The 12877-nt window shown below is 39.6% G+C and overlaps 2 protein-coding genes across 4 annotated transcripts in view; one reads left to right on the forward strand and one right to left on the reverse strand.

Annotated features, from left to right (window-relative positions):
* The window catches only part of CCDC90B (coiled-coil domain containing 90B), a 49765-nt gene extending 46249 nt beyond the window's left edge, over positions 1–3516 (forward strand). For all 3 annotated transcript variants that reach the window (XM_045483809.1, XM_045483810.1, XM_045483811.1), the window contains one exon: positions 3009–3516. In XM_045483809.1, coding sequence (XP_045339765.1) covers positions 3009–3064 — 56 coding nt within the window. In that variant the 3' untranslated portion in view covers positions 3065–3516. The remainder of the gene's footprint in view (positions 1–3008) is intronic.
* A 3150-nt stretch (positions 3517–6666) lies between these two features.
* ANKRD42 (ankyrin repeat domain 42) overlaps positions 6667–12877 on the reverse strand; it is a 75141-nt gene continuing 68930 nt past the window's right edge. The window contains exons 11-12 of the mRNA XM_045483817.1: positions 11452–11593; positions 6667–7877 (exon numbers count right to left, since the gene is read on the reverse strand). Coding sequence (XP_045339773.1) covers positions 7779–7877; positions 11452–11593 — 241 coding nt within the window. The 3' untranslated portion in view covers positions 6667–7778. The remainder of the gene's footprint in view (positions 7878–11451; positions 11594–12877) is intronic.

Genomic DNA, 12877 nt, shown 5'->3' on the forward strand with positions numbered 1-12877 from the left:
TACAATATTTTGTCTTTTTAAAATACTGAGCTTCTGTTGAAGATTCATTTGAAAAAGACTTCTAAGACTAAAACAGGTTTTGAAAACCACTTTTCTAGCAAAGTCTCTGGAACCAGACATCTTTAGTTCATTGGTGATGTTCAGGGGAAATTACAAAATAGCCCAGTTTGCAGCATTCAATCCCACCTTCAAAACAGATCTCCGAGCAACCCAGGTTAGGAGGAGCTTCAGATTCCACTCAGCTTCCTCTAGAATATTTATCCAAAGATCAGTATCTTAGTTAAAAATAAAGTCCCTTTTACTTTCAGTTTGAAGATGGTGGTCATCTCCAGAAAGCTTTCTTTCAGTAATGGCTGTATATAAGACAGACTTGTATAGATTTATTGGCAGTGATGAAAGAAATTAACAAGTTATTGTTTAGAAATTAGCCAGTCATTCGGGCACCTGGGTGGCTCAGTCTGTTGGTAATCCAACTTCAGCTTGGGTCTTGATCTCATGGTTTGTGAGTTCTGGGCCCGCGTGGGACTCTGTGCTGACAGCTCAGAGCCTGGAGCCTGTTTCGGATTCTGTGTCTCCCTCTCTCTCTGCCCCCCTTTCCTGCTCGCGTGCTCGCTCTCTCTCTCTCTCTCTCTCTCTCAAAGATAAATATTTAAAAATTAAAAAAAAAAGAAATTAGTCATTGTTTACAAAAATACATCTTCTAAGTTACCTTCGTTTCCTTCTTTTCACTGAGGATTTGGAATCATCCTCTTTGAAGGCATTTTCTTTCCTCCTTTTCCTTCAAATATATGTTATTGCTGAGGTTATTGTTAAGCCTTTTAGGAAATTAGAATCTCATACTCAGCAGGTGGGGAGGTAATGTCATGAGTAGATCAGTTGGGCATAGAATACCTGAGATGTTGCACATAAAACAGTAATAGTCCACTTACCTGAGATTCACATACAGAATTCAGTCTTGAGCAGAAGGAAAAAAAAAGGAAAAAAAATACTAATAAAGCCCCAGCATTAAAGATCTTAGATTTCCCTTAGAGAAGAAACCCTTATAAATTTTAATCAGTTTGGATAATTTGGTTTCCCATCATGTATCAATCAAGACTCTTAGTTTCAATGATCATACATCCAACTTGAACTAGCATAGGCATTGAAAGAAATTCATTAGTTTACATATTGAATTCTGGAAGGGCAGAGGTATAGCTTAAATTCCAGGATAATTAGAATCACAGTTTACTCATTATCTTGTCCCTGAATATCTGCCTCATTCTCTTATCCATCTTTCTTCCTGGGTTGGAAACATGGCTACTAATACCTTCCAGACTCCTATCGTACCAGTTTCACCAACCAAGAAAATTTACCCCTTTCCTTATGTCCAATTCAGAAAATCCCCAGGAGTCGTCTCTATGGCCCATCTTGGGTCAGACACCAACCTTTGACCCAGATCACTGTTGCCAAGGAGATAAGAACTGTAAGACAGTGGCAGTTTCCATTTGATCTATATAGTTAATGTGGTAGATTCTGTTCTAGGCAGACAAGTAATAACAGGAGCTAACATTTACAGAGTATTTAAGAGGTACCAGGTACAAGGTCACCTGAGCATCCTGTATAGGGATGTGTCCTTTACAGGCCATAGAAAATAACAAATGTGAAAGCTATTTGGGTGGCAGGGTAACAGTAATGAGAAGTAACAGCTGACAAGAGAAATGAGAAACTTAAATACAGAACTATTATGTTGTATATTGTACACATCAGGCTCTGCGCTGACAGTGCAGAGCCTGCTTGGGATTCTGTCTCCTCTCTCCCCTTCCTCCACTCGTGCTATCTCTCTCATGCTCAGTCTCTCAAAATATAAATAAACGTTAAACAGCTTTGGACATAGGTACACATAATGTTGACTCCTTGTCCACCACTTGCCAGCAATATAACTTGGAGCTTATTGCCTTATCTATACAGTGGGACACCACCAATCTTGTATGGTTTTAATCGTGGCTACATAAGGTAATGTTTATAATTGTTCAGCACACTGCCTGGAACATGGCAAATAGTTTCAGGATCCAGTAGGTGAATGTATAATTGAATTGACCAGTGGCAATAAGACAAGAAACTTAAGTGTTATTCTTCCTCTTCAAATATCCAGCCTCCCTGTGTGTTATCGTTAACCAAGTTTCAATTAATCTTAGGATCACATGGATATATATTATATATTAAAATTACAGTAGCTTTATCATGAAAGGCTGTTTCTCGCATCTTTAGTCAAAAAAGTTTACCATTCATCTCAGAGTCTCTATTTTAAAAGTTAAGGCTGTTAAAACACACTAGAAAAACTAAGGAGTCACTAAAAGCCTCACTCAGATTTAACATCTTAAATGAGAACAAGGTTTTCTATCTAGAATGATGTAACAAAGAATAGGTAGTATGTTAACTACTTGAAAAGCCTGATGCCTTTTCTGCCTTTTCATCTACCTCACTGAGATTTTTTTATAGGCTTTTCATTAAACTTTCATTTATAAATTTGTTAATCATGAAATTGTTTTTAAATGTACTGAAAAAGCAATTAAAATTTTCTTTTCATGGATAATACAGATGTCTATTTTATTAGCTTTACATCATTTTTTCATCTATAAGAATTCCACTTACAAGATCTAAAATTCAATTTCATAATTATTTAGTCATTAAATAAAATACTTTATTTAATAAAGTATTAAAGTAGCATTGTTAATACTAATTATAATGACTTTAAACACTGTTCACAGAATCTAACTGACATAATTTGTAAACTATCATCCTTACTCAGGTTTTAAATACAGGAAGCTTTTAAAAATTGGTATTAATCCTGCCCTAAAGGATAGCCTTTATCCTTAGCTTAATTTTCTGGGAATAAAAAATGTAAGGTAGAAAAAAGATTGGATTTCCTTTGTCTTTTGCTTTTCATTTAAATTGAAGATGACATTGTTGTGTTTGTCTCTGTAAAATAATCACAAATGCATGACCCATAACCTGGTTTCTTTTCACAGCCTCAGTATTTACATGCCTGGCAATAGCATTGGGATTTTACAGAATCTGGAAATAGCAGAGAAACTACTATATTCTTCTGGCCACTGATATTGACTTCTTAGAACACTACACCAGGAGAGATTACTTGGAGTGAAATTTGCAGCAGGTACTTAGTAAAACAAGATTATTCAAAGCACATATGGACTAAAAAGAAATGTTTTAGAATGGGAAGATGTATTTTGTGTTTGTATTTTATATGTGTCTTTATTTTATCATGTTGAAAAGCTGTTCAAAATCGAATTGAGATAAAAGGCCTTTTGTCTTTATCCTTTTAATAGTTGATAGAAGCTGAGCCTGAGCTTTCTTGTGTTTGCTTAAACAACTGTATATCATATAGGATTTCTTTGATGTCTGTTGCAAATTTCAAAACTATTCCTAAGCCTACATACTTGTTACTTTACTCAACTTTCCTGGTAACTACTGCACCATTACCTTTTCATGTAAAATAAAATGTTGTCATGGATGGAACTGGAGAGTGTTATGCTAAGTGAAATAAGTCATACAGAGAAAGATACCATATGTTTTCACTCTTATGTGGATCCTGAGAAACTTAACAGAAGACCATGGGGGAGGGGAAGGAAAAAAAAAAAAAAGGTTAGAGAGGGAGGGAGCCAAAACATAAGAGACTCTTAAAAACTGAGAACAGGGGTGCCTGGGTGGCTCAGTCGGTTGAGCTTCCAACTTCGACTCAGGTCACGATCTCACCGTCTGTGAGTTCGAGCCCCGCGTCGGGCTCTGTGCTGACAGCTCAGAGCCTGGAGCCTGCTTTGGATTCTGTGTCTCCCTCTCGCTCTAACCCTCCCCTGCTCATGCTCTGTCTCTGTCTCAAAAATAAAACATTAAAAAATTTTTTAATAAAAAATAAAAAACTGAGAACTGAGGGTTGATGGGGGGTGGGAGGGAGAGGAGGGTGGGTGATGGGTATTGAGGAGGGCACCTGTTGGGATGAGCACTGGGTGTTGTATGGAAACCGATTTGACAATAAATTTCATATTTAAAAAAAAAAAATTTATGGGGCGCCTGGGTGGCTCAGTTGGTTAAGCGTCCAACTTTGGCTCAGGTCATGATCTCGCGGTCCGTGAGTTCGAGCCCCATGTCGGGCTTTGTGCTGAAAGCTCAGAGTCCAGAGCCTGTTTCAGATTCTGTGTCTCCCTCTCTCTCTGACCCTCCCCCATTCATGCTCTGTCTTTCTCTGTCTCAAAAATAAACATTAAAAAAAAAATTTTTTTTAATTTAAAAATTAAATAAAATGTTGTCATAACAAAATTGTTTGGATTTTAAAGGCAACTTACCATCTAACTGGAGATTTGGGGTTTTTTGGTAGTGGATTAAAACAATAACCTTTAAAATCATGTGTACCGTAGTGCAATTATATGACAGTATGAAATCTAAAGAGTTGCCAATGTCTTGAACTCTATTACATATACTTTTTTTGATTCACAAAAGCCAATTTATCTCTGCTTTTTAGGAATTCATCTTAAACTTATTACATAAAATGAAGGGTTTTGTTTGTTTTTTTTTATGATTCCCTTAAATTCAGTAAACTTCCATTCAGTGACAAAGTAGATCAGGCAGAGTTTTATAAGGACCAGTTGAGAGTCAGTAAAAACCCTTCAGTGTATTTAAAAAGCAAATCAAAGTTTATAATTCCCCTTTTGTCAGTCTTTAAGAATTTAGATATATAAAAGTTTGCAGTATTTTTTTTTTTAATATAAAGAAAAAATGAGGCAACGGGAAAAGCTACAGTCACCAACACTAAACTGATTGTCATTTTATGGACTAATAAATAAAAGGTTGAAACTCTTGATTTCAGCTCATATCTCACGTGTGGGTTCGAGCCCTGTGCTGGGCTCTGTGCTGACAGTGCAGAGCCTGCTTGAGATGCTCACCTGCTCTCTCAAAAAGTAAACTTTAAAAAACACAATATTTCTACTTCTATCTCTAACATCTTTTTCACTTCTATTTTTGTTTTTCATTAACATAACTTGGCATAATAAATATATATTTGGTCTTTGTCCCCAGTTCCTGGCACAGATCTCCTAAAACCCTTACCATTTCTTGATAGAGGTAATTACAGGCTGCTTTCCGTTTTCTTGGCACACAGCTCCTGAAATCCTTTAAATCTTTGATAAGAGTGGGTTTTGTATGCTGAGATGACTGGTGGCTGGGAACCCTTATATAACTTCAGAATGGGGACCGGTTGCCAAATAGACCAAGGCATGATTAGAGGGTGAAACTTTCAGCCTCCCTGACCTCCCAACTCAACTCAACCTTTGGGGAAGGGAGAAGGACATGAGAGGAGCTGGAGGTTGACTGAGTTCAGTCACTACTGGCCAACCCAAGGAACACATCAGGCCACTGGTGACACAACGGGAGAAGGCATGGAAGCCTCATGCACTGCTCACTCCATACCTTGCCCCCTGCCTCTCCTTCATTTGGTGGTTCCTGAGAAGTAGCCTTTCTAATAAACTAATAGTAAAGTGTTTCTCCAAGTCCCTTCCAGCAAATTGTTGAACCTGAGGAGAGGGTTCCTGAAACCTCCAAAAGTACCGCTGATTAGTCAGAAGTACCAATGACGACCTGGGACTTGCAAAAGGATGTCTGAAGTGGGGGCATTCTTGTGGGACTGAGCTCTTAACCTGTGGAGTCTGATGCCAACTTTGGGTAATGTCAGAACTGGACCGTTGAACTTCCGGATAGTGTCAGAAAATCCAAGAACTGGTTGTGCTGGAAACAGCACACATGACAATACATGTATGCGATTTATGATTAAATACATGTAATTTGAGGGTATTACAATCTTGATCTAGCTGCTCTACTAAGACCCAAAATAATAGTTGTTTAAAGAACAAAGAGGTTTAGTTCTCACTTACCTGCAGTCCAAGTGTAAGCATTCCAGGGCTAATGTGCCAGCTCCGTGGTATCTGGGCACAAGATCCTTTTCATCTTATTACTCTACCCTTCCTGGTGTTGCCCTCATTCACAAGGTCCTGTGACTCACCACCATATCCACATTCCAGAAGTAGAAAAGGGCAAGATGTAGGCAAGCCCTTTCCCTTTAAGGGCAAGACCCTGAGGTTTTATACGCCATTTTGGTTCATACTCTATTGGCCACAACTTGGTGTCTTAGCTGCAAAGGAGACTGGGAAGTTAGCCCTTATCCTGAGCAGCCACAAGCCAGGTAAGTCCTAACACTGTGGGGGGAAAAAGGGAGAACAGGTACTGGGGGGCAACCAGGGAACCTCTGCCTCAAGGGTGCACGTTTCTATGACTACACTCATCTAGTTCTTCCCTACCTCTCTGCTACAGAGACGTGAGATGTGGCCTGGAGAAAATCAGAGCAAGAATAACAAACTAGAGTATAAAGCATTAACTTAGGGTCACCGGGCGGGAAGGAAGAAGTAAGGCTGGATGTAGTCCCAGAAGGTGAGAAATAATGGATTTGGGAATTCCTGTGGTGGTCAAGAATGCAGACGCTGACCCTTCCCCGCTAAGGTTAGGGTCTTCCACATTGCTGTGTGATTCTGAGCAAATCAATCTTCCAGCTATAAAATATACCTGTCTCCCACTGCTGTGGTGAGAATTAAGAGATAATATGTGGAAAGGACTTACACATAGTAAGTACCAAATAAATGTTTTATTATAGATTGAAGGCCTATTGGAAACCACAGAGAAACTAACACTAATGACTATAAAGGTTATCAAAAGGATAGTTCACGCATTTTTTAACACCTGTTTACAAACCCTTGATCAGCCTGATCTTAGCACTCCGATGCACCCATGTCAGGGCAAACTGGTCCTGATGACACTGTGTCAGAATGGCCTTCAGCATCCATGTAAATAAAGCACATGCCAGGACCCAGAGGGTGAGCATCTGGTGAATGGTGAGAAAGCTGCTCCCTGGGAAGCCCAAAGCCAACAATCAGCTCTTCAGGAGGAGGCAAGATCTAGACAACTGCCCCACGACCAGATTGGCTACATCAAGGAGGGAGCAGGTAGAGGTAGGAAGGGAGGGAACGAAGTCCGAACTGAAATGAAATGCTGGGTTCTTTTTTGGTCAGCAATGTCAGGGGGGAAAGGAGGAAGAAAGAATAATAAAACCATGTGTCTTTTATCCTGTCCAGTCTGCCTCATTTCTGTGTTGCTTTCTTATAAAGCTTGCGAGACAAGGCAATGGTTGAATTCTAAAACAGATTATTTAAATAGGTATCCTTAGCAAACACATACTATGACTTTTTTTTCTTTTACAAGAACAGATTTTCACTTTACATAAAACTTTCCTGAGATACTTGGTTGTTACTGTAAAGACGTCCTTTTCTAAAATTTACTTGTCTGATGCTGCATTTTCTCCTAAATCCACACGCTTTCTAAAAGTCATTTGAAAAGTTAAAAAATGATAGTCTCTAGAAAGTTAAAGAAAATTCTCTTTGGCTTCATGATAATTTTTAATGTCTACATTTATTTTGATTACTGACTGTACCACCTTATATTTTAAAGTTTGTGTGATTACTTGCAAAATTAATTACTCATAAATGTGGAGTCTTGCCTACATAAATATATAAAAGTATATTGGGAGAGGGAGTATAGCTAAGTGCATGCAACTTTAGCAATCCCTTTGATAGTCTATATTTCTGCCCTCAGAACTGGGATAGCATATATAAGAGTAACTCTGAAGAGAACTTATACTGGTTTTATGTCAATTTAAAAATGAAAAACAAGTTTATTTAAAGTTATTTCATTGATGAGTACCTTCTCACAAAAACTCCCCCAGAAGACACCTTTTTCTTCACTCGCCTTTTATCTTTGCTTGAGTCAGTAGAGTCCTCTTCCTACAAAGAAAAAGGCCAAATGAGAGATCTGCAGTAGACACAATTTCATCTTTCTACATGATCTGTTCCAAAAGAAGAAATTTAGCCATACTGTTATTTTCAACTCTGGGTTAAAATTTAGGCTTTTGTATAAATAAATTCTCAAATCTGAAGTATCAGTCCATCATACTGTGCTGATTCATGGACTAGGTAGGAGACACCTAGAGAAACCAACCAGTGCTGGCTCTGCCTGATACATCCCCAAAAGAGAACAGCCCTATTTCTGCTTTTTTTCTTAGCCTGTCACTTCTCAATATACTGCTAAATGACACACACAGTGTTAGAATGTCATCGCCTGGATTCCTTGCAAGCCCAGTAGTAGTAGGAACCACATCTAGTTCCTTCCATTCCTTCATTCCACATCCACTCCATTCCTTCCTATGTGTTCATACAACATCCTTCTACTGCCCTTGTCTCACTCTCCACTCTGCCTGCCACCACTGTTTCCAAATATTTCTCATCCATCATGGTATTCTCAGGACCTAGCACAGAAGATCCACTTAATGCCACAAGGAGCAAGAGAGAGCTAGAAATAAGGTGACGCTCACTTAGCAGATGCTACTCATCCATGAGTAATTCTCCCAGTCAAAAATGCTCTGCACCCAGCTGGTCAGGACAGAGCTGAATGCAGGGGCTCCAAGAACCACACAAGGCACATACATGTCCACGGGGAGAGCTCGTGGCTGGGGTTAGGATTCCACCAGGTGTTCCTGCCCACACTTTTGCACTATAAATATGGTCACTATTATCAAAACCAATTGTTGCTGTTTCTATTATCAAAAACTATTTAAGTACATTACAGATGTCAGACGATCCTAAGAAACTACCCTGAGAAATTTTTCCTGGATAAAAATTATACTATTACAGACTGTTGCAGAGAAAAGTCTTAAAGGCACAGCTGAATGCAATCATAGGTCCTGACCAGAAGGTGGCAGGAGATTTGGTCAAAATTTCTTAAATCTGTATAAACGAGCACTGAACGGAAAGTTCATTTTATTTATACGTTATGTATTTAGACTCCCAAATAAACTAATTCTTCCTACTCTCAAGTATAGGGCTCCACACATTTATTTATCTACCGACAATGTTTATGCAGCTTGAACATGGAAAATGAAAAGGAAGGAAGGAAAAAGAAAAGGATATGAAAAAGCGTGAATGTACTCCTATGAATACTATGAGATAGAAAATACCTCAGTATTGCCACTTAGTCTTTCATTTAACATCAGTACAACTTTGTGAGACCGGTGTTATACCCATTTCAAAGATGAACTGAAGACTCAGAAGCTTTTGCAGAAAAGAAGCAGTGGCAGGACTGCAGCTGCCAAAAAAGGTTGGTGACATTTGCTCATTTATGAAAAATCGATTAACCTAAAGTAGGACTGCAAAAGACGGTGGGCCCGGAGTACAGTGACCTTGAGTCGGCTCTCCTAAAAACCACATGGTTGGCAGAGAGCAGAGCTTTAGGGGGGATGTGCGCTAGCATGTGGAATCGAGCCCAACCCTGAGAACAGATGTTCTGGGGTAAGAAAATAATATTTTAAATAGCTACTAAAAAATAAAAATTTTCCAGGTAGACAAATCGATTTGGAATGACTCAAAGATGGTGAGGCTTGGGTAATCTCCAAAAGATGTAGGATCTGGTGCTGCCAGGAGGCGGAGGCGGCGGATCTCCTGCCGCAGGTTGAGGCGGCACATGAGGATTCAGACTGTAGGGGGTAGTTTATGAAAGGTGTGTGTCCTCAGGTCCCCGGCCAATACCCAGTGACCGCACAGGCTGGCCTCTCTACACAAAAGCTTCCCACAGTGGCTAGGAGTGGTGCAAGGTAAGCACTGCAAAAATGAAGAGAATTGGTTATAATTAATTCTGTCTCTTGGAAAAGTAAGGGCTGGTAAGATACCAAAACTGAGAGAAAGTGTGTGAATGCATGCATGCAGAGAAATACACACACGTGTTTGTAGATGAATAGAATGCTGTTGACACGAGATACACCAAACCATTACCAGTAGCTTCCTCTGGAGAGTTGGACTTGGTATGGGAAGGAACGACTGCCCTGTTTTTAACATTTTATAACAAGCACATGTGTTAATATTTTAAAAGTGGTTATTAAAGACACTAATGATAAATTTGTACAAAATAAAAAGGAGCCAGGAAGTTCTTATAAATCAGAGTTGAGAATTAACTCACCCACGATGACCAAAGAAAATATTTCCCTATGGAAAGAAAACACAAAACGCACCTGAATCGCTACCCTGTGTCACATGAGCTTCCACAAGGGCTACATCAAGCTGTCTTCGTTCACAAGAGAGAGTGAGGGTCACAGAGTCTCCCCAGTTTGCATTCTGCCTGCTCTGCTCTGAGACCAGAGGGCCGTGATATGAGCACCACTGTGGGTCACCTGCTGTCACTTTCACTCTATTTTCTATACTCTACCTGCTTTTCTGTATTTGTTCTTTGTATCTGACTCTTATATCCATTTCTTTTCAGCTTCCTCCTACACATTTGTCCGTTTTATTTGTCACTCTAAAGCATTTTTCTAGATTTTAGAGCTATATTTTGAATTCCAAATTCATAATTCTAGCCGAGAATTATGAGCAGAGCTAAAACTATAGGATCAAAAAGTAGAGACTGACTACTGATCTCACCATTACTAGCTGTGTGAATTTAGACAAGTCACTTAAAGTCTCTGAGCCTCGGTTTCCTCACATTAAGTGAGGGCAGATCAAATGACATATGCTAACACATGAAAGAACTTTGTGAAGGTGAAGCGTTACAGATGTTAGTTTTTACTACTCTGCAGTCTGAACAAAGGGATGCTATGACCACTCCCACGTTGGCTCCTTTCTTCTCTTCCAACTGCTTTTGCATCCAACTGCTCGCATCGGCAGCACATATACTAACAATTTCTTTTGAGGAGCTGAAGCTTTCTTACATGGAATCATTATTCTGGCTATTTAGAATGTTAAAGTATACAGATTCCAGCTGTCTGAGAATTATTATTACTCTGCTTATAAAAAAATATTTTTCCTCAGGGCACCTGGGTGGCATAGTCGGTTAAGCCTCCAGCTTCGGCTCAGGTCATGATCTCACAGTTCATGAGTTTGAGCTCTGCACTGGGCTCTGTGCGGACAGCTCAGAACCTGGAGCCTGCTTCAGGTTCTGTGACTCCCTCTCTGTCTGCCCCTCCCCTGCTGAAGCCCTCTAAATAAATATTAAAAAATACATTTTTTCCTCATGTGTCACAAACAATAACACTGCACACTTCTGAGGATGCTATACTAGCCAGTATATATGTATATGTTTACGTGTGTGTACATATAAAGTTTTATACTGTTATACACATAACTCCTTTAATCTTTACAACACTTTACCAAGTACAAATTATTAACTATGGCTTAAAAATAAGGCACAGAGAGGTTAAATGACTTGTCCAAAATAAAAAGGGTTATGACCAAGATTCAAACCCTAGCTTAGACTCTTAGCTACTCTTATATACTACTTCTTGAGAGAGATAAATGTGTTAAGAAGGACACCAACCACAGCAAAGCTGGAGACCTGAATCTTTTCCAGTGTCTTCCTGAGTTGATCCACCTCTGCGCGATACTCATCCAGCTGACCTTCTAATTTTTCTCTGCGTAGCCGTTCATACTCCAGCTGGCCCTGCAGCTCCTTGATTGTCCTATCAAAAAAAGTTGCTTTCAATCAGTCTCCAATATCAACTACCAATTATTTTTGGCAATAGCGAAAAGCATACATGCATTGTATGTAAGGCAAATAAAACAAAGAAATAATTTATTCAACAAATAGGTACTGAGAGTCTAGTATGAGCCAGCACTGATCTAGACACTGGGGAACGAAACAGGCCAAATCTGCCTTCCTCGGGCTTATCTTAGCTATGGAAGAAGACAGTAAAGAAACAAGTGAATAATATGGTATGGGGAAAGGTGATAAATGCCAAGGGAGAAAAAATTTAAGCAAGAAAGAGTAATATAAAACGTCGCCGCGGAGGGGATTAATACTTCCGATACAGTGGCCAGGGAAGGCCTTCCTGAGAAGGGGGCTTCTGAAAAAAATCCTAAAGGAAATGAGAGAGGTAACGACGTAGACATCTGGGGGAAGAGCATTCCAGAGGGAATAGTATGTGCAAAGGCCCTAAGGCAGAAGTATGCCTAGCGAACTGGAAGAAACGTGGCTGGAGTAAAGTATAAAAGGAAGACTAGTAGGTCACAGAGGCAAAAGAGAGCCAGAATAAGCAGGGCCTTCTAAGTCACAGCAAGAATCTAGGCTTTCACCCTGAATGAAGTGGGGAAGCCATTGGAGGATCTGGGCAGAGAAACAGCATGAGCTTAGACTTTTGTTTTGCTTTCGTATTTTTTTGATGATCTACAATTTGAGTAAAATACAAATAATAACTGAACAATTCAAGGAGTTTTGATTAATGTGTAAACCTTGTAATCACCATATACTGCCAAGATACAGACTATTTTCATTGCCTCAGAAAGTTCCCTCGTGTCCTTCCCAAGTGATCTTCATTTCTCATACGCAACCACATTCTGAATGTCTATCATGTTAGATTAGTTTTGCCTATGCTTATAAATGAAATTGCATATTACATACTTTTGTGTGCTTGACTTCCTTCAGTCAACAGTATGTGAGATTTACTGGACCCAGGTTTTAACATGATTACTCTGGATGCTGTGTTGAAAAAGACTTCAGGGTTTGGGGACAGAGAATTAGGCGGCAGGGACAGGAAGCTGGAAATGCATCAGGGAGATGTTAAAATAAATCCAGACAAGAGATGATGTCACTTGAACCGGGATATTTTTCTGCCTTGTTGCTGGATAGTGGGGGGGAACAGAATTTCCGAAGCAGGCTGGGTGGGATGTCAGGTTCCTGTGAGGGCGATCTAAGAACATCAGTAGTAGCTCTGTCATGGAAGTGAGCGGGGTTGAGACTGGGAATA

This window comes from Leopardus geoffroyi, chromosome D1 (genome assembly GCF_018350155.1).
Source record: "Leopardus geoffroyi isolate Oge1 chromosome D1, O.geoffroyi_Oge1_pat1.0, whole genome shotgun sequence".
NCBI lineage: Eukaryota > Metazoa > Chordata > Mammalia > Carnivora > Felidae > Leopardus > Leopardus geoffroyi.